Source organism: Ceratotherium simum, chromosome 9 (genome assembly GCF_057802395.1).
Source record: "Ceratotherium simum simum isolate JZ-2026a chromosome 9, ASM5780239v1, whole genome shotgun sequence".
In the NCBI taxonomy this organism is placed as follows: Eukaryota; Metazoa; Chordata; class Mammalia; order Perissodactyla; family Rhinocerotidae; genus Ceratotherium; species Ceratotherium simum.
Genome location: NC_141908.1, coordinates 31294674 through 31315107, shown reverse-complemented (window position 1 = coordinate 31315107; position 20434 = coordinate 31294674). Strand labels below are relative to the sequence as shown.

The 20434-nt window shown below is 44.2% G+C and overlaps 1 protein-coding gene across 1 annotated transcript in view; it reads right to left on the bottom strand.

Moving 5' to 3' along the window:
* KIF5C (kinesin family member 5C) overlaps positions 1-17694 on the bottom strand; it is a 159648-nt gene extending 141954 nt beyond the window's left edge. The window contains exon 1 of the mRNA XM_014782430.2: positions 17218-17694. Within this exon, the coding sequence (XP_014637916.1) occupies positions 17218-17343 (126 nt within the window). The 5' untranslated portion in view covers positions 17344-17694. The remainder of the gene's footprint in view (positions 1-17217) is intronic.
* Positions 17695-20434: the final 2740 nt, after the last annotated feature.

Sequence of the window (20434 nt, the reverse complement as noted above, 5' to 3'; positions counted from 1 at the left end):
AGGATTGTTGATGGGAGAGGTGGTGGTGTCTCCAAGAGGCAGAGAATGTGAGAAACACTTTCCACATTTAATTGACATCAAACCCTTTTATCAGGGAATAACTCAAAGAACCAGTGCCCCAGAAAAATGCTAATTTAGAAAATGCTGTACACCTGAACATTCTCAACTTCTGGTATGAACCAAAATGTAGATGCAACATAGCAAATGTTTAACAGCAAGGACTCTGGAGCCACAGTGCCTGGGTTTGAATCCTGGATCCCCAACTTACCCTAGTGTGACCTTGGGCAAATTACTTCACCTCTCTGTGCCCCAGATCCCTCATTTGCAGAATGGGCAGATGGATTATGACAATAGTAGTTACCTTATAGGGTAGTATCAAGGATTAAAATAAATGGATGAAAATACATAAAGCACTTACATAAGTGGTTAAGTCAAGTAGATTTCATTATATGCTGTCACTACTCTGTCAGAATTACAAAATTTTGCAAGCAAGCAGGGAAGAATATAACCTTACTGGTCTAAGAGAAAATTACTCTTCATCAAACAGGTCCATAAAGGTCTGGAGAAGAGCGAGAACACATACGTTATCTGTGGTTCTGCCAACAGAGACACTCTCTTAACTGACACGTATACTGAACACATTGATGCCTAGAGTGGCGTTTGGGGGTTGGGTGGGGCAAATAGAAAATAAAAAAGAGGCTATCCTTAACTTTAAAAAAGTTGAAGAATTTTCTCTAAATAGTACTCCTAAGCATCCAAGTTGAAAAGCACCTTCTCTCCAATCTCCCATACTCACTTTCCAAAGTAAGTTACATCTTCTGGAAGGAAATTTAGTGCTCAAGAAATTCTGCCAGAATTAAGCCACTTTAGAGGGTTGTTTTCTATTATCTCTTCCCTTAAAATGAGCAAGACCAAGAGACGTGAAAGTACTGTTGCACACTGAGGAGCCTTTGACATGTGACTATTCCAAATTGGACAGTTCTTACCTACAATGCAAAATTCTTCCAGGAAACGTCTATAGCATCAGAAAAATGTTACGTTAAATATGGCCCAGTTATGTATACTTTACTGTGTGTCAATTCCTTGAAATTTGGTGATCCATATATGACAACCAGTAGCAAGAAGAAATTTATCCCCTGACTACTGGGTTTAAACAGGATATAATATATTAATCCTTTTGGACAATAAATCAAGGGCCCATAACAGTTGAGACTTACTTGAGATGGATGAGAACTGAATGTTTTGCATTGTACTACCAGGTACAAACTAGGAAAAGCAAACTTCAACTTTACGTGCCTTCATCGGAAGCTGAAAAGGGTTATTTGAGGCCAAGAGACACAAACATTTAAGGAGAAATGTTTCGTGGAAGTATTTCTGAACCAGCTACAGGGTAGAGTAGAGTAACAAGTCGACAAATCATATTTCAATTCCTCTAGCCCACTTTCAAGACCCTCCACATCTGATTCCTTCCTGTCTATTCTAATCTGACTACCTTACTGCTCCTCTCTACTCAGGCCTCTTACACGTGGCTCGCACACTTCTTCCCTCCCTTGAACACACAGTGATCACCTTGAATATTTTTTCTCCCATGCAAAAATTCTTATCCCATTCTTCCTTTTCTCTTTATCTCCTTCTGTGTTCTCTGAGTTTTATACCATGTGTACGTCCTAATTTATCATTTTTTAAAGGCCTATGATTTAACCAGAATTATAGGTAAATTTTTCACAAACCAATTAGTTTCTTAAATAAGTGGTATTCAACATGATAATTAAGGCACCAAAAAAGAGTGACTAAACTTATGCATCAGAGAGTAGTACTTTGTTTTCAAAGCCAATTTTGTAAGAAAGGAAATGTGTCATGTCTTCTGTAGAACAAAGACACCCAGGAAGGGGCCCACAGTGCTCCTTTCCTCTTTGCCACCTGGCCCAGAGTTCCTCTTCATATTGCCTTTCTGTTTGTTTACCTTACTCAGGTTCTCCTGTCCCAGCCCAGGGTTTGCTAGTGACACCTGCAGGATGATGAGCTTAGTCGGTGGGCAACCCCAGAACTAAAGAGCATCCTGGTCCCTGGAGCACATATAACCATCAAACAGGAAGTCATGGTTTTTAAATGGTGCTACCACATCTCCCAGAAGGATGGATTCCTACCAGACGGCACAGGTCATCTCACAAAATGTATCCTCCTGTATGCTGCTGTTAGGATAGAGAAGGTCTGAAGCTCATCCAATGCAATAGCAGAAATAATTATATCTGAGCATATGAGGAGAGCCCTGAGTTAAACCCAAGTGTAAATCACCACCACCACTCAATTCCTCCGATAGATGTTGGGGGTGGAGTGCAGCAACCCTTCCAGGTCCTTACTTCCTCTATATAGCCCAGGACACTCCCTACCCCCCAACCTGACCCTGGAAGTGGCCACTGACAGCAATATTCCAAATTAAAGCAGATCACTAAATAGTTGTACTTTTAGTTTAACATTCATATAAATCAGAGGAAATGCCTGGAACAAAACCCAAGACACATAAATCCCAGACCACTGCTCTATAAATCACCTTCTCAAATGATTCATCTCCCTTACTTCAAAAATGAGTGCACTGCCAAATGGGACACTCATATATCCCCGGAGGCCATAGGAATTGGTAGACCCCTATAGAAAGCAACAATATTTAATAGCATCAATTAAAATGTTCACGGCATTGCGTCTAGGAAATCCACTTCTGGAGAATATTCTCTAGAAATGGCTCAACAAAAGAAAACAGCTCTGTGCACACAGATGTTCACTAAACCATCACCCAGAATAAGGAGAACCTGGAGATCTGAAAGCCAACAACAGCAAGATGGGTTAGCAAATTGTGATCTATCAGCCCAACGGACACGGAAGTCATCATTGAAAATTATGTCCATGAAGATATCATGCAACATGGAAAACTGTTTATGGAGTAAGCTTAGGTAAAAAGAAAAAAAAAAAAGGCAGAACTGTCTATCTATAGTTGGAAATACATGTTTTGAAACGTTAAGTATCAACCAAGACAGCAAAAATGAGGATATAAAAATTAAAATGGATGATGTAGGATGGTGAGATGATGGCTGGTTTTGTTGTTGCTGTGCTTTCGTTTTACCATCACAGCGTTTTTGCCATTTACAAAGGAGGAAAAATCAGTTCTGCGCCAACCCAGACAAACAGGGCCATGAGTGGGGGTGGGAAAGAGAGCTTTTCCAGCGCAGAACCAACTCCTTCTCCAAAGAGCTGCGTGGCCTTCACCTGCAAGGCGACCTCCCCCACACACATGCCAGGACAACGAAGAGGCACCTGTGAGCGACAAGGGCGGCGTTTCCTTGGTTGCCCACTGCGGCGCCACCTCCCACCGGCGGTCCTCCTAAGGGGCGCCTTTGTTCCGCAGGGTGGAGGGGCCGCATTAGAAGGCGCCTCTGCTAAAGAGAATGCATTTCCAGGACAAGAGGCTTCGTCATTCCTAGCATTATTGACAGAATGAAAACAGAAGGTAAGTGGCAAATTTGCAATCACCGCGGCGCCCCTTGCCTGGAAATGAAAAACCGCGGGCCGGGAGAGGCCGACCCGAGCAGCGCGGCCCGCAGCGGGCAGGAGCGAGGCCCGCAGGCCTGGTGTCCCGTCCCCAGGCCGACCGCCGTGGGAGCCAGGGAGCAGAGTGGCATCGTGACATTTTTCAGACATCGCGCCATGTCACTTTTTGATGTTTTCAATGTCACCCACTACAAACGCATCACAAACCCACTGCCACAAATGGCTGGTACTTAATCACAGGACAAGGGGTGGGCCGTTCCGCCCAGGAGCTCCCCGCTACAATCCTCAATGTCACAATACTTGTGAGCGAGCGGGAAGGCGATGACAAAGAGATGGACCAGGCTACAGCACACATCCTTTCTCAAATCTTTTCTCAACAATATTCAACACGGAAATCTGTAAAGCAGCTGTGTAGAAATTGCAAAGTAACTGAAGATGAAGCAAATTTTACATTTGAAAAGCAGATGCCTACCCCAGCTTCAAGGTTAGGATCAAATGGTCCCTCTGCCTGGGGTTTCCCTGAAAACAGCTGGATGTGCTCTCTCCCTTTTTAACTTCAACAGGGCTCTTTCCTCTTCTCTTTGGACACTCATATCATGGTAATTTTTTTTTTATGATTGCTTTCTCCCATTGGATTATATATATGGTTACTGATGGCATGCATCTTGTCTTATCACAGTAAGTCTACAATGTTTAGCACTGAGCTTAGCACACAGTAGGCCCTCAATATACCAAAGTGGAACTGAAATTGATAAATAAATGCAAAAACAATCAGAATGTCGGTATCTAAATGTTAAAGCAGGGCTGTCCAATAGAAATATAATGCCAGCCAAAAATGCAAGCCATATGTGTAACTTTAAATTTTCTACTAGTCACATTGGAAAAAGTAAAAAGAAAAAGGAGAAATTCATTTTATTAATGTTATTTAACCCAATATATCCAAAATATTATTATTTCAACATGTAATAAATCCAAAAAGTAACTAAATATTTTACATTCCTTTTTTTTTTTTTTGCACTAAGTCTTCGAAAGCCAGTGTGCATTTTACATCTACTGCACATCCTAATTTGGACAAGCCACATCCCAAGTGCTCAATAGTCACAAGAGGCCAGTGGACAGCACAGTATCACAGTGAAGCACCCAAAACTCCACAGTGCATAAAACATCTCTTATAAAAGGAAACATTTTTCATAGTAATAAAGAACTCATTTAAGTTCAAATTTTCCATTAATCTATGTTTCCTCTTTATATTTGTTTTTAATAGAACTAAGGAAGTAATAGGTATATATTTTCCCCCTTTACAAGCTCTTTTGGATAAATGTCTAGACCAGAAAATATTGTTTAAAATAGATCCTCAAGCCAATCTTATCAAGAGCCATATTAATTAAGGAACATTTAACAAACACATGAGCAAGCAAGTGTTGCTATTCCAGGATATAGTACTTTGGGTGTTTTTTTCCCACTTGTTTATGCAGATAATTAGTAGGCTGTGTTGTTTAGTAATTATTACTGAAGAGCTAAACACTTCCCCTCTAAAGTCTACTTTTCACAAATATTATATAAACAAACTATTACAGTTAGGGGAAGGTTCGGATGCTATCACAATGACACTAGTACCGAGGACCCAGGAATGCCGGAAGCTTCCTCTAACAGACAGCAGCCTCCTCGCCGCTGGGTGGGCCAGTTTGCTCTACACAGGAATAGTGACACAGCAGGTATCCAAGCACCACCTGTAGGGTGCCAGCACCCATCATCCCAATACAGAGCCTGGCCAAATCTCAAGTGAGGAGGCTTATGTGGTCTTCCTACTCTCCTCACCTCCCTACCCCACCATCCCACAGCCCAACCTCCTCTGAACCTTGACACCAGCCAACATGCGCCTGAATTGTGGACACAGACTGAACACAGACTGACTTGTCCACTCAGCAGAACGCAGAGAGGAGATGGAAAAACAGCCCCTGGAAGCCACCCAGGAAGCCAGCCCCTGCACTGGTCAGCTCACCACAGAGACCAGACACAGGAAGGAACTGACCGCCTCACATGGGATCCTGCCCATCCATAACCTGGACCAACAGAGGTTTGGACACTGACCAATCAGAGTGGCATCTGTTCCTCTCTATGGGACAGGAGGCGGCCACGAAAGAGAACAGAAGTCCCTTCCCCCAAGACTATCCAAAGTTTATGACATCAGATGGAGTTGTTATTTACCCACGTTCCCAGATGACAATCAATAATCTCTGAGGAGTCAGGTGCCAGACAGTTCGTTCAGGAAAAAAACTATGATATAACCTCCTCAGAGAATTGAAGCTGACTGCTTCTCGTTTCCTCGTAAGGCAAAATGCGACCTGGAAATGGGAGAGATCGCTCTATGAGAGAGCATGGGAAAGGAAGAGTCCCTGCGCTTTGTCAATCCAGAATTGAGTAACCAAGGTCTTTAAATAAAATGCTTCTAAAATAATATTATTGATCTGCAGCTATTCCGACCATACCCTGCAGTCAAGGAAATTAAAGCATAAATTATTGGGATTTGTTTTTTATTTACGCTTTTTCTCCAGTCACCTCTCCTTTCAAAAGTTTTTTTTTTTTAAATGAGAAAAAGAATAAGAAACATAAAAAGAGAACTAGAAACCTTCCTCCTTAAAGTATTGTGTTGCACTGAATTCTGTTCTCACCTATATGTTTTCCCTTCAGCTCTGTGGATTTATTTTTCAGTATTCAATTCACATCAAGGATGGGTATTCATTAACTGGAAAGGTAATAAATACTAATACCCCTAGACACACCTACAAAACTGCTGTAAATGTAGTTGGTACTGATCTAATAAGGGTGGTATGAGCTTGGAAGACAAACGCCTGCCTGCTTTCCCGACGTTTACACAAGACGTAAAAGCAAGGGGAAGAAACAGTGGGCAAAAGCTATACAGCATGAAGCTCTTTAAACAGCTTTTCTGGGTGACACTGCAATGCTGGCATTGGTTTATTAAAAAGGAGAACTAGGACATGACCAGTGTTAAGGGAGATGGGCTGGAAATCTTGATTAGCCCTGACTGCTCTGTGTGTTTCTACTGTCACACATGACTCTATAGCAAAAGCCTCCCTCTTGCTTCAAGGTCGATATGTATGAGCATTTCTTTTTCTCCTCACTTGCAATCAACAGGCAGGCGTTTGTCTTCCAAGCTCATACCACCCTTATTAGATCAGTACCAACTACATTTACAGCAGTTTTGTAGGTGTGTCTAGGGGTATTAGTATTTATTACCTCTGATCCGAGCAAAGCAAATGAAGGAGAAATTTATGAGGCAATGGGGGAAAATGGGGTATTGTACGTTAAAGAATTGTTCATATTTTAGTTGTGAGAATGTTTGTGGTTTTGAGACCTGATCTTTTAAAAATACATATTGAAGTTTAGGGATAAAATGATGTGAGATATGAGATTTCACTTTAAAACAATCGAGTGATTTTGGGGGGAAAGGATAGGGGAGTATAGAAAAAATAAGAGTGGCCCATTGTTGATGATGGTTAAAACTGGTTGACAGGTTCATGGGGGGTACAATTTATTATTCATTCTACTTTGGTGTATATTTGAAATTTTATATAATAAGTTTCTAAAAAGAGTACCTAGTAATCAAGGGGGAAGAGGAAAAAAAAACTCTTTCGAGGACTTTTTTGAGAGGGCTATTTTATCCCTTCTCAACTTACCACTGCCCAGGAGATATCACAGGCTGTTCCAAGTGAGCACCAAGAAGAAAGGGCGCATCCATCCCATTTTTCTTTAAGACTACAATCTTGGCCTCTATCTCTCTCTGCCTCAAGAGAGAGATTTAGCTTTTGATCACCTCCAAGAAACAACATCCTTTAAGATATTGAAACTGACAAGAGACAGCCCACAAAATCTTATGCTTTACATTAAAAGTCTGAAGGCATTGCTGTGTCCTAGATCTGTGGGTTAACAGTGCATGACGAAGCACACACGCTTGGTGAGAATTAAATTTAGCTCAGGTATGAAGGAATGCCTTATGAAACAAAATGGCAACGATTCCGTGGGGTGGGCAGAGCAGTGAGAATATGAAACAGAAGATAGTTTGCCATCTCTAAACTGCCCCTTCTCAAAAACTATGGATGCCTTAGAATTATCTGTATCCTTGTACCCAGCAACCCAGCAATCCTGATTCTAGGAATGTATTCTAACAAAATAATCGGGCAAGGGCACAAAGAGATGTGTGCACCAATGTTTATCACACCTTTGTTCATAACAGAAAAGAAAAAAAAAACAGAGAAACCCAGGGGCCGGCCCTGTGGCTTGGCGGTTGAGTGCGCGCGCTCCGCTGCTGGCGGGCCGGGTTCGGATCCTGGGCGCGCACCTACACACCGCTTCTTCGGCCATGCTGAGGCCGCGTCCCACATACAGCAACTAGAAGGATGTGCAGCTATGACATACAACTATCTACTGGGGCTTTGGGGGAAAAATAAATAAATAAATAAAATTAAAAAAAAAAAAACAGAGAAACCCAAATGTCTATCAGTAGGAAATGGTTAAATAAAGTATTGATTAGACAGATAATGGAATTATATACAAACTTTAAAAATGAGGATGTTTGAAGTATACCATTAAGCAAGACAGTGAGTTTCAAAACAGATTTTATAAAATCATATTTTTGTTTTAAAACAAAGTATTTTTTTATAGAATAGAAAAGAGCTGGAATATACAACAAAGTTAACAATGGTGTTTTCTGGTTCATAAAATTAAAAGTGATTTTTACTTTCTTCTTCATGCTTTTCTGCATAGTCTGAGTTTTTTTTCAATGAGCATGGAATATATTAAGACCCCTGGAAAAGTTATTTCTTTTAAGACAATAACAATAAAACCATGAAGATGTCCAAAGTAGACGAGACAAGTGACCAGAGCTGGACAGAGGTCAAAGTAATAATCCAAGCAAATAACCCCAGACTCTGACATCTGACAGCCCAGGAGGGTCAGGTTTCTTCCCTTTCTTTCAAAAGACATCTTGTACTGAGCAACCGCACTGATCCAAGCACTGTTCCAGGACTAGGACATAGAAATAAATAGCACACATTTCCTGCCCTCAAAGGGTTTTCAGTCTAATTGGAGGAAAGAACATGTTTACCCAAAAAAATGAAATGCAGTCCTGGGGGAGGTCAGACGGGAGTTGTGCATGGTACAAGGGGTGCCCAGGAAGAAGTGTCCAACTTGGACAAGGGGGAGGGGGAGAGGAAAAGTTTCAGAGGAGGCACCATGGGATGAGATTCTAAAGGTGAATGGATACTTGCCATGCAGGTACACTTTGACGACAGTCATCCCAGGCATTTAGGATGTGAGCAGCTGGGGGGAGAAGGGCGAGCATTGAGTAGCTTAGTCTTTTGGTGGAATGGAGCACAGATGGAACGTGGGGTGAGGAGGTGAGGTTAGGAAGGTAGGCAGGCCCACCTGTATGTATGTATGTATGTAAGTATGGAGGGCCTCGAATGCCCCACTGAAGTGTCTGCGTTCCAAGCAACAAAGACTCTCTCCTTGACCAAATTTTAGTCAGGCTCCTCTGAGCCCTCTTCTCCACTGGGCCTCGACCTTGGACTTCCATGTCTGTCCTTGCAGAGTCCAGTTTTGGCAAGAATCCTGCCAAGGCCACCTTCAATATCTCATCACCCTCGATACCTCAGTACTGATATCTTGATACCTTGATATCTGTCCTGACTTCAGCAACAAGCCTGTTAGGTCAGTTTATCAAGAATTCCCTCTACCCTTGATGTCTCCTCTTAGTAACTGTCCACCCACCGACCCCCCAATCTGTTCCACTTGTACTTGTATTTGGAGTTGAATTCAATTTCTCTCCCCCATTGCAGTCATGTTGACACCTATCACCAACTCTTTTCACAGGTGTCGGACTAATTTTTCTTTAACACAACCTGAGGGCACCAGGGAACCTCTGAAGGTTTGGGCTTTCCCAAGGTTAGTCAGTCTGACAACAGTGCAGAGAAATAACCCCTAGTGGGTCTTACAATGGCATACATTTTCAGAATGCCAGGCACTGTGCTCAGCACTCTCCATGCATCGTGTAAACATCACAGCCACCCTACAAGGGGCAGAGTGTTATTATCCCTATTTCACAGGCCAGGAAACTGACACTTAGTGTGCTTTAGCAATTGGTCCAAGTTCATACAGCCAAGGAGTCACAGAGCTGGGAGTTCATCCTGGGCTGACTCACATCCAGGTTTGGTGCTGGGGAGATACTATGATGAATCCAAACTGCATTTTCTCCCAAGCTCTCTGCAATATTTGCAAATAACCACAAACTCAACAACTCAATTCCTACTAAAAGGAACTTGGTTGATGTGCAGCAAATAGGTGAAGGGAAGAGCTTTCTCAGCCACAAGAATAGGACTTTATGAAAAACCTGGGAGAAATAAGGTGAAATTGGATGCCAAGGGGCTTTTTTTTTTTTTTTAACTCAAGAGAAAATATTAGGGAGTAGGTAGTTTTGGTTTTGCTTGTTTAATAAGTAGACACAGGTGAGAAACCTGAGGCAGGGACTAAAGGGAACCCAAAGGTGGGGAGGTTTCCTATTTTGAGTGGGGGAGAAGAGCTGAGAATGAGAGAGAAGAGCTGAGAATGGAAAACATTGTCACTAAATAGGGGAGCTGGGGAAAACAAGCCCAGGTAGAGGCAGAGGGAAATCCCCAGTGATACCCAAGTTATTTAAGGAAATTCAGAAATTGGCATTTATGGAAACTCGATTCCAGGCAGGGAACAGGGGAGGAAGGAACCCTCAATCAAGATACACTTACTAAGCAACTGTACAACTACAATGAAGGAGACAAAGACATTTTAAAAAACAGCTCCTGCCCCTGAGAAGCTTATAATTTACATAGGAAGGATACACACACACAAACACACACAATAGTATACATGATCATTGCAGATTAAAAGAAACAGCTTATATAGTCTGTGAGTAAATGGAACATGAGCTCTGCCTTCACAGATGGATAGGAATTCCACAAATAAGATGAAAAGAGTGGCTAATCCAAGCAGGAGAATGGGGTGAACAAATGCCTAAGAAATGAGGATGCAAGAAGGGTTTTCAGGGAACAGCCAGAGTTAAGGGCAGTAATTTTGGGGGGCAAAGCTAATTCTGAAAATGAGGAAAATTATAACGGGAATAGGAAATATGGGAGATAATTAACGTTTATTGAGTATTGTCTCTGTGCCAAACACTGTTTCAACCACTTCATTTCATTTCATCCTCACGACCCTATGAGAAAAGCAATTATCTCCACTTAAAATATGAGCAAACTGAGGCCCAGAAAAGCTAAGCAACTTAAAAAAAGCCCCACAGCTAGCTAGTGAATCCAAATCAGTTCTGTCTGACTCTGACCACTGCCTCTACCAACCCCATTCCTTTACGTAGCACCAACTGTGTGCTCACCGCAAACAATGAGTGGTTTCCAGTGACACATGCCAGATTACGCCTACTTGCTTGTGTTCACTCATTCCAGAGTTTCAGAGGGTATGTTTACAGGAAACCACCAATCCATTTCCAAGTGATATAACATCTCTGAATTTAGGGCAAAGAGGAATGAAGGACTGATATATCTTGACATTACTATTAGTATTCACTTAGACAAAGTAACTGAATAAACTCTTTAAAACCCTGGCTTAAAATGTTACTGCTTTTAGGTGGGAATGCAAAATAGTACAACCACTTTGGAAAACTGTTTGGCAGTTTCCTAGAGTTAAACATCTAATTACAATATGACCTAGCAATCCCACTCCTGGGTATTTATCCAAGAGAAATAAAAATTTATACTCACACAAAAACCTATATGCAAAGGTTTACAGCAGCCTCATTCATAATCATCCCAAACTGGAAACAACCCAAATGTCCTTCGACAGATGAATGGACAAACACACTGTGGGATACCCATATAATTGACTATCACTAAGCAATCAAGAGGAATGAACCACTGAACCTGCAACAACAACATAAATCTCAGGAGTTATTAAGTGAAAGACTCAAAGAGATACTTAATATATTACTCCATTTTTACGACAATCTGGAGAAGGCAAAATTACAGAGAGGGAGAACCAAGAAGTGGTTGCCAGGGGTTAAGAGAGGGGAGAAGGTTTGACCACAGAGAGGTGAGAGGTGTCACAAGGGCTTTTTGTTTTGTTTTGAGTGATGAAACTGTTTTGTACCTTGACTATGGTGATGTGTGTGGTAGGCAGAATAATGGCCCCAAAAGATGTTCACACTCTAATCCCTGGAATCTGTGAACATGTTAACATTACAGAGTAAAAGGGACATTGCAGACAGAATTAAGGTTGCTAATCAGCTGACTTTAAAATAGGGAGATTATCCCAGATTATCCGTGTGGGCTCAATATAATCACACAGGCCATCAAAAGTAGAAGAGGGAGGCAGAAGAGTCAGTGAGAGAGACATGCCATGAAAGAAGATGCAGGAGAGATTTGAAGCATGAGAGGGACTCAACCTGTTGCTGGCTTTTAAGATTGAGGAAGCGGTCCATGTGGCTAGGACCTGAGAGTAGCTTCTAGAAGCTGAGAACAGCCTGGGCTGACAGCCAGCAAGGAAATGGGGACTGCAGTCCCACAACCAGAAAGAACTGAATTCTGCCAACAACCTGACTGAGCAAAGAAATGGATATTCCTCTAGACCCTCCAGAAAAGAACAAGGCCCTGCGAACACCTTGGTTTTGGCTCTCTGAGACTCTAAACAAGGGAAACCAGCTGACCTGATGGACTTCTGACCTATGGAAACTGCACATAATAAACTTGTATCATGTTAAGCCTCTAAAATCGTGGTAATTTGTTATAGCAGCAATACAAAACTAATACAGCATAGCTACAGAACTCTACGTATTTGCCAAACCCCCTGTGATAGAACTCTACACCAAAAAAAAGTGACTTCACTGTATATGGATTGAAAAAGAAAAATTTTAAATGTTCTTGCTTTTAAAGACCATTACTACGGACAAAAAGAAAAGTTCTAGCTATATTCCTTCACTTCTTCAGCACTTAATCTCCACAATGATAACCCAGGCTGGGAATTTGGTCTCTGTCCCAGCCCCTGCCTTCCTCGCCCATCCTCTGCCCAGAACTAATCTAAGCTCCTGAGACTGAGGCCACTTTCCAGGCCACTGCCCAGCTCAGGGTTTGTGGCTGATGTCTTCCCTTGGCTCTCAAACAGATCGGAACTTATGTTGCCTCAGGAGGAAGCACCCATCTTCAACAAGACCTGCTTTCCCAGGACTGCGAGCAAGCAGAAAGCCCAAAACGAGGAATCTGAAGTGTGAAAGTCCATTTCCAAGAAACTTACTGGGAACTCTCCAAGACAGAGAGTTTCCATCGATACAGATGCATCAACACCCATAGGCAGAGCCCAAAGTAATGGATGACTCACCAGGATTTTTAGCAGCTAATGGAGGAGTACTCTGCGAAATGCTGTAAATCCAATATTTTTCTCTGAAGAATTAACGTGGAATCCCTTTTCTAACCATTAAGCCACCCCCACCCTCCACTTCTAGCTCACCACCAGTGTCATTAGCTCTCCTAATTTTTAACAAAGCTGAATGCAGTTCTTTCCCAATTTTTTATAGCATTTAAATATAATATATGCTATCTGACTAGGCCTGCTCAAAGGAATAGCACTTCTCTTTAAAATTGTTTTTTAACTACTCCCCACAGCCTACAGCCAATTAAAAGTCCATAAAACAAGTTAAATAAACCAAATTAAAGATTTCTAGACTCAACAAAGAGATCAATAAATATTTATTAAATGCCTTCTATGGGCAAGGCCCCGGGAAGTACAAAGAAGCAAAACATGGATGGTTCTTGTCTCTACACATGGTTTACAATGTCATTAGACATACGATCAAAGCTAATAAGAATCGAAAGCCAAATAATTATGAGATCATATACAAAATAAATGTTACAGGAGTTCCTAGTGGGGAAGGCTGTGGCTGGGGAGGTCAGAGAAAGAAAGCTTTGCACAGGAGATGAAAAATTGAAGAATGATAGAGAGATTTCTCCAAAACAGGACATTCTCTTTTTTTTTTTTTTTTTTGTGAGGAGGATCAGCCCTGAGCTAACATCTGCCAATCCTCCTCTTTTTGCTGAGGAAGACTGGCCCTGGGCTAACATCCATGCCTGTCTTCGTCCACTTTATATGGGACGCCGCCACAGCATGTGCATCAGTGAGCGCCCGGGAGCCGAACCGGCGAACCCCGGGCCACCGCAGCGGAGTGCGCACTTAACCGCTTGTGCCACCGGGCTGGCCCCAGGACATTCTCTTAAAAAAGAAAAATCCAGAAATTCCACCTGAAAAATCTCCCTCTTAGCATACATCTCCATAAGAACTGAACAGGACTTTAAAGGGAAAAAAATGACCCCAGTTTCAAACCCAAAAAGCATCTCTGGGATTCTGAATTTGGACTAATCTCAGAGAAATTCATTCTTTACTTGTCTCCGTTGGGAGTGAAGGTGATTGACATTTCTGGATGGTTCTAGGCTTCTTTGGTCATTCCCACAACCTGCACCCCTGCAAACAGGGAACGGAGTGACCACCCTTAGCAGTCTCCCCCTGCAACTGAGCAATGTGGGCTGGTTCCAACTGAATTGACTTGGGAAACATTCTACTCAGTTTACAAAGCATGATACAGGCTGCCAGAACTGTCGTTTCCTTTAGTTACACATTATTAACTAGGAATGGGAAGGGCCCTAGCACACGCCAACCGGAGTCCCAACACCCTTCAGCATCTGGCAGTCTTCTGTTCTGTACGCACACTCACCAAAAGCGTGTGAAGAATGGTCATAGCAGCTCTGTTCATATTAGCCCCAAACTGGAAACTAGCCAAATATCTACCAACAGTTCATGGATAAATAAATTGTGCTATATTCATATAATGGGATACTACAGAACAACGAGGATGAACTGCTGCTACACACCACAACATGGATGAACTTGACAAGCATAATGTGGAGTGCGAGAAGCCACACATAAAAACGAACATACTGTATGGTTTTATGTATATAAAGCTTTTTTAAAAAACAAGCAAAACTAATCTATGACATTAGAAGTCAGAATAGTGGTTACCCTGAAGCAGGGGGAATAAGAGACTGGGAGGGACACTAGGGGGACTTCTGGGGTCCTGAAAATGTCTGTTTCTTAGTCTGAGAGGTGATTAGAAGGGAATGTTTACTTTACAAAAACTCATCAAGCTGTACACTTATGATAACACTTTTCTATATGGATGCTTTATTTCAATAAAAATTTGTTTAAAAAAACTGAAAACTGTTGTATTAAAAGATTATAGTAAGATGAGCAAAGATTTCACTTTATCGCTGAAGAGCGGCATGTGTATTCACACCGCAATTTTTTGTTTAAATTACTTATTTTATATGATGACTTTGTTTTAATTTATTTAGTCAATAACATATGCATATTTTGATGGGATACAAATATATACTCATAGTAATGTCATAATATTAAAGAAGGATAACCCTAAGTTAAGGATCTCTGCCTTGCACACAGATCAAAGAGGATGACTTACTACTCCACATCATTAGTCCTGGTATCTTACTGTTAGAAGATGGAGAAAGAGGAGGAGGAGGAGGAAGTAGAAGAGGAAGAAGAAGAATATGAAAACAAAGATGAAGAAGAAGAAGAAGAAACTTCTCCAGGCTTTTCTTTAAAACCTCTGGGACAAAAAAACAGGGTCACAGAACATGTTCTAGTGCTGCACAATTATTTGTTAAAAAATTGTTACAAGGCAAGGGGCAGGGACTAGATGTCCCCAGTAACTCCCACTGTATCTAAACCTCAGCCTGGTTTAGGAAATAGCAAATCACTGTAGGCTGATCCCAGCTGAGAGGTGTAACTCAAACAAGCTACTATCTGCCCCATGTACTGGCCATAGATATGTCACTATCTCCTATCTGCCATTAAGTACAGAATTTTCCTCCTCATCAATAATTGTAGCATACATCTTCTCTTCAATTTAACACTAAGCAGAGAGAAAACCCCTCTTTCCTGCCCTCATAGGTCAGCTCTCAGAATGAACGCCCATGCACGTAGCATTTAGAGGTCGTGGTTTCCTGATGGCTGTGAAAATGGGGAGGGGAGAAGGGGTCATCAAAGGGGAGCTGCCTTCCTAAGGGAGGTACAAGATGAAGCCCGGAGGCCAGAGCCTTGCCTGAGTTCGCCTTGCCTGGGTTCCCCTTGCACGGGGAGCGACCGCCTACCGGGACAGCTAGCACCTGCTAGTCCCCAGAGCCCTTCGCAGGGACTGCGGCACAACCTTAGCAAAAATGCTGGGGACTGCTTGGGCCAGGAAACGTTAGCCCCTGGGGCTTGAGAAAGGCTGGCGGACTCTGGCAGAGACCCTCGGTAAATTGTCACCTGTCAATCACTTGACCTAAATACACCAGCCACTGGGGGAATGGGAGGGAGGGGGTTAGTCGGAGCATGCTCAGTGATCGGGATGACATCACTTAATCAATGCTGAGGACGGGAAGGCTGCATCAGCAGCCTGGAGCGGACTGCCAGGAACGTGTCAGCGGGGAACTGGAGGCTCCCATTAACTCGGTCCCTCCCCACGCGGCTCGCATACAAAGAGGGCACCGTCAGCTACACACGCTGGGGACAGCGGAGGGGGGAGGGGCGGGGGAAAGCTGGTTTATTTTATTTGACATATTCCTTTAAGAACTAAAAACCAATGGTATTCCCTCCCCCCACCAGCAGCCCAGGCTGCAGAGAGGGAGCCAAGTCGGGGGTGGGGAAAGGTGGGAAGGGAGATCAAGAGAGAGGGGGGCCCAAGCCACACAAAGTAACTTCTGCTCTTGGCACTGAAGGGCTATTTGGCTGCGCTCTGGGCCCCCTAGCCCCACAGAGATGAGAACACCGCCTCCTCTCCACCCAGCGCGAAGCATATCCGAGGGTCTGCGGGCACCAGGTGGGGGATCGCCCCACTGGGAAGGGGTCAGACCCGGGCTCCACTCCCAGGGCAGCCTGCGTTGAGAGGAAGCAGGAGACACACCAGGCCTCCCAGGGACACCAAGGCCACCAGTGTTCCTCCCAACCTCCGCCTTCCAAGGTGAAACGCCGCGGGGAGCCGTGTCTACACGGCCCTAGGAGCTCCCAGCCGAGACTAGGATTTTTCCTAGTACATTTCTTTTTCTTCTTCTTTTGCCAAGATGTTGAGAAGAAGAGGCAAAGTGTTCAATAAATCGAACTGATGCCTGGAATCATTTGTGGGCTGCAGAGTTCATACTTTAAGGGGAGCCTGGGCACCCCGGCTTGGGGGTAACCTGAACACACTACCCACGCGGCGTGGCCAGGACGGGGAACAATAGGCCCACCCGGGCCCCCACCCCGCGAACAATGGCGGCGCCGAACCCTTCCTCGCCCCCCACCCCCACCCGCGCCACTTGGGGTCCGCCCTGCCGCCCCTAGTTGCCTCTCCAGCCGCCCAGAAGGGAACTATAGGGCAGGGGGGAGAGGGGTCTCTCGTCAAGTCCACCGGAGAGGGCAGCCCGGCAGGGATGTCCGAAGGGGCAGCCCGAGCATCTCGGCTCGGTCTGGGGCGTCGGGGCGCCGGGCTGTGGCGCGAAGCAGGAGGAGAGGCCAGACGCCCCGGCCACTTACCCCGATCACCACGGTCTCATCGCCTTTAAATTTGGGGATGAATTTGTCCCCGCGGAGGATCTCCGCTTCGTTGAGGGGCCGGAACCGGCACATCACTTTGATGCTGCATTCGGCTGGATCCGCCATCTCGGCCGGAGGCTGGGAGGGGGCGCGGGGATGGGTGGGGGGCCGAGGTTCGGCGCGACGAGGGAGGAGGCCGCGAACCGCACCACCCTCGGCGAGGCCGCCTCCTGCAGCCTCCGACGAAGCTTCTCAGCAGGTCATCGCGAACTCGGTGGGCTGGGCAGCTCCGGCCGCTCCGAGACCGGGTAGGTGGGCAGTCTGTCAGCCTCCGGCCCCGCCGGCTGCAGACCTGCCTTCCCTGGCCCTGCGCTAACCCGGAGCGGCGCCCCGGGCCCACCTGCCCGCGACCACGCGGCGGGCGAACGAGGCGATGCGCAGCGAGCGAGCCTCGCCCGGCTCAGACCTCCCGGGCTCCTGCGCGCTCAGCCATCCTGCATCAGCACCAGCGCGCTCCGCCGCCTCCCCGGCCCGCCCCTCCGCCCCGCCTCCCCCGGCCCGCCCCGGGTCGGTGACGTCACTGCGGCGATGCCCCGCCCTCGCCCCGGCTCCGAGCGCGGCGCCTCCCGGGACTTGTAGTCGCTCCAGCCACGGGGGGAAGGGCAAGGGTGATTGGAGTTGGTTTTCGGAGACAGCAGTGGTGCCCTGGGTGCCACCTCCGAGAGCCTGCAGGTCTGGTCTGGCTGCCCAAGCCAGGAACAGGATGGAGGTCATATACAGTATTCCTGGTTAAAATCCATGTCAATAAGCAGGTCTATATCATCTCTTTATATCTTTTCATGGTCCTGAAGGAGAATCCCTTTTTAAGACAGGGTCCAAACGAACAGTTATGAAGCATTTTCTCTGTGCTGAACAGTTTTCTAAGAGTTGTGAGGAAACCAGGGGGGAAACTAGATTTGTATGAATATTTGAAGCCAGTTATTCCCGAAAATGCCTGAACACAGAAGTTCATATATTTTGGGTGAGGGACTCCTTTAGTATCTGACGAAAGTTAGAGATCTTTTCCATAACAACAACAACAAAAAAAAAACAAAGAGAAATAAACTTGTGGACATCCACAGATTTTTCATGCTATTTCAGAGGGTTTGGGGACAACTGAAGCTACCTGTGACTCTCAGGTTAAGAACTTCTTAATAACTAGTAAGTATGGTACAGTTTACAGAACCTCTGCCTAATGCCTACTTAGAATCCTGTAGAAGGAACAGAATATATACAGGATCAAGTCCAAAGTCCTGTACAAAATACACCCAGGCGGCATGATCAGGTGTCTGCCAACTTATTAGCCTCATCATTTGCCACTTCTTGTCTTGATTACACTCTGACAAATGCCAAACCCCTTTGGCTTTCTCCATTCGCCTTTTGCTCTGCTTGCTTCTGACACTGTGTTTAAGCCAATTGCTCTCCTAGAGTCACCCATTCTTGCCTATTACTAAGTAAGCAGATTAGGGCTCTTATGGTGGAAAGTGATAGAAACCTCACTGGAGCCACTGAGGCAAAAGGAGAATTTATCAGAAGAATACAGGTTTATCTTGCTTATTCAAGAAATGATTAAACAACCAAGCCAGGGAAAGGGCAAGCTACGAAGACTCTCTTTCTACCTCTGGTCCCTGTTCTCTCTTTGTATTGGCATCATTCTTTCTCACTCTAGATCATCCCTCCACATGTCAGGGAACCCAGGTGCTCACAGCCCCTGGGTTTCATTCTTCAATTTCTACCATTAGATAAGGATTGATGTTTGTTTGGAGTTTTGGTTTGAAAAATCCTAGGGAAAGTCTGTGATTGCCTGGGCTTAGGTTGGTGTCTAAGACCAATCAGAGACCTAGACCACTCACCCAGAGTCAGGGACTTTGTAAGACCATGGAAGAATCCCACAGTGGGAAGGTTCCTGAAAGAAGAGGGATATCATTCCCAGGAGGGCACGGTGCTGGGCTGGCAGAATGATTGGATGTCCACTCTCCCTTTCCAGCACTATCTTTTCCTCTAAGACTCAGCTCAACCCTCCCTCCTTAGGAAGCCTTCCCTGTCTCTCTAAACACCCACAGAGGTTGGTGGTCCTCCCTCTTGTCCTTCTAATCTTCTGTGCCCACCTCTATCACTGCACTTCCATGGGCAGTGATATCTGCCTCATCTTTATGTCTCTAGCATCTAGTGCACAGTAGGCAGCATACTGAATAAGGAATCCAACTAGGAGGAAGCTCTTCCTGAGTGAGAATCTCAGCTCTTGCACTACTAGATGTGTTGCTTCCATGTTTTAGCTATTGAGGATAATGCTGCTATGAACATGGGTGTACATCAAAATGATAAACTTTTATGCATAAAAGGAAACTATCAACAGAGTGAAAACGCAAATCACAGAATGAGAGAAAATATTGCAAATTATATATCTGATGAAGGATTGATATCCAGAATATATAAAGAACTCCTACAAATCAACAATGAAAAAACAAACAATCTGATTTTAAAATGGGCAAATGACTTGAACAGACATTTCTCCAAAGAAGATATCCAAATGGCCAATAAGTGCATGAGAACATGCTCAACATCACTAATCATTAGGGAAATGCAAATCAAAACTACAATGAGATACCACCTCACACCTATTAGGAAAGCTATTATCAAAAAAAAAAAAACAAAACAGAAAATAATAAGTCTTGAGGAGGACGTGGAGAAATTGAAACTCTTGTGCACTGCTGGTGGGAATATAAAATAATGCAGAGCTATGGAAAAAAGTGTAGCAGTTCCTCAAAAAATTAAGAATACATTACTGTATGATCCACCAATTCCACTTCTGGGTATATACTCCAAAGAATTGAAATCAGGGACTCAAACAGATATTTGTACACCCATGTTCATAGCAGCATTATCCTCAATAGCTAAAACATGGAAGCAACCCAAGTGTCCAACTATGGATAAATGGATAAACAAAGTATGGTATATACCTATAATGGAATATTATTCAGCCTTAAAAAAGAAAGAAATTCTGGCCCATACTACAACATGTATGAACCTTGAGGACATTATGCTAAGTGAAATAAGCTAGTCACAAGAGGACAAATACTGTATCATTCCCCTACGTGAGGTACTTAGAGTAGTCAAATGCATAGACACAGAAAGTAGAATGATGGTTGCCAGGGGCTTTGGGGAGGGGAAAATGAGG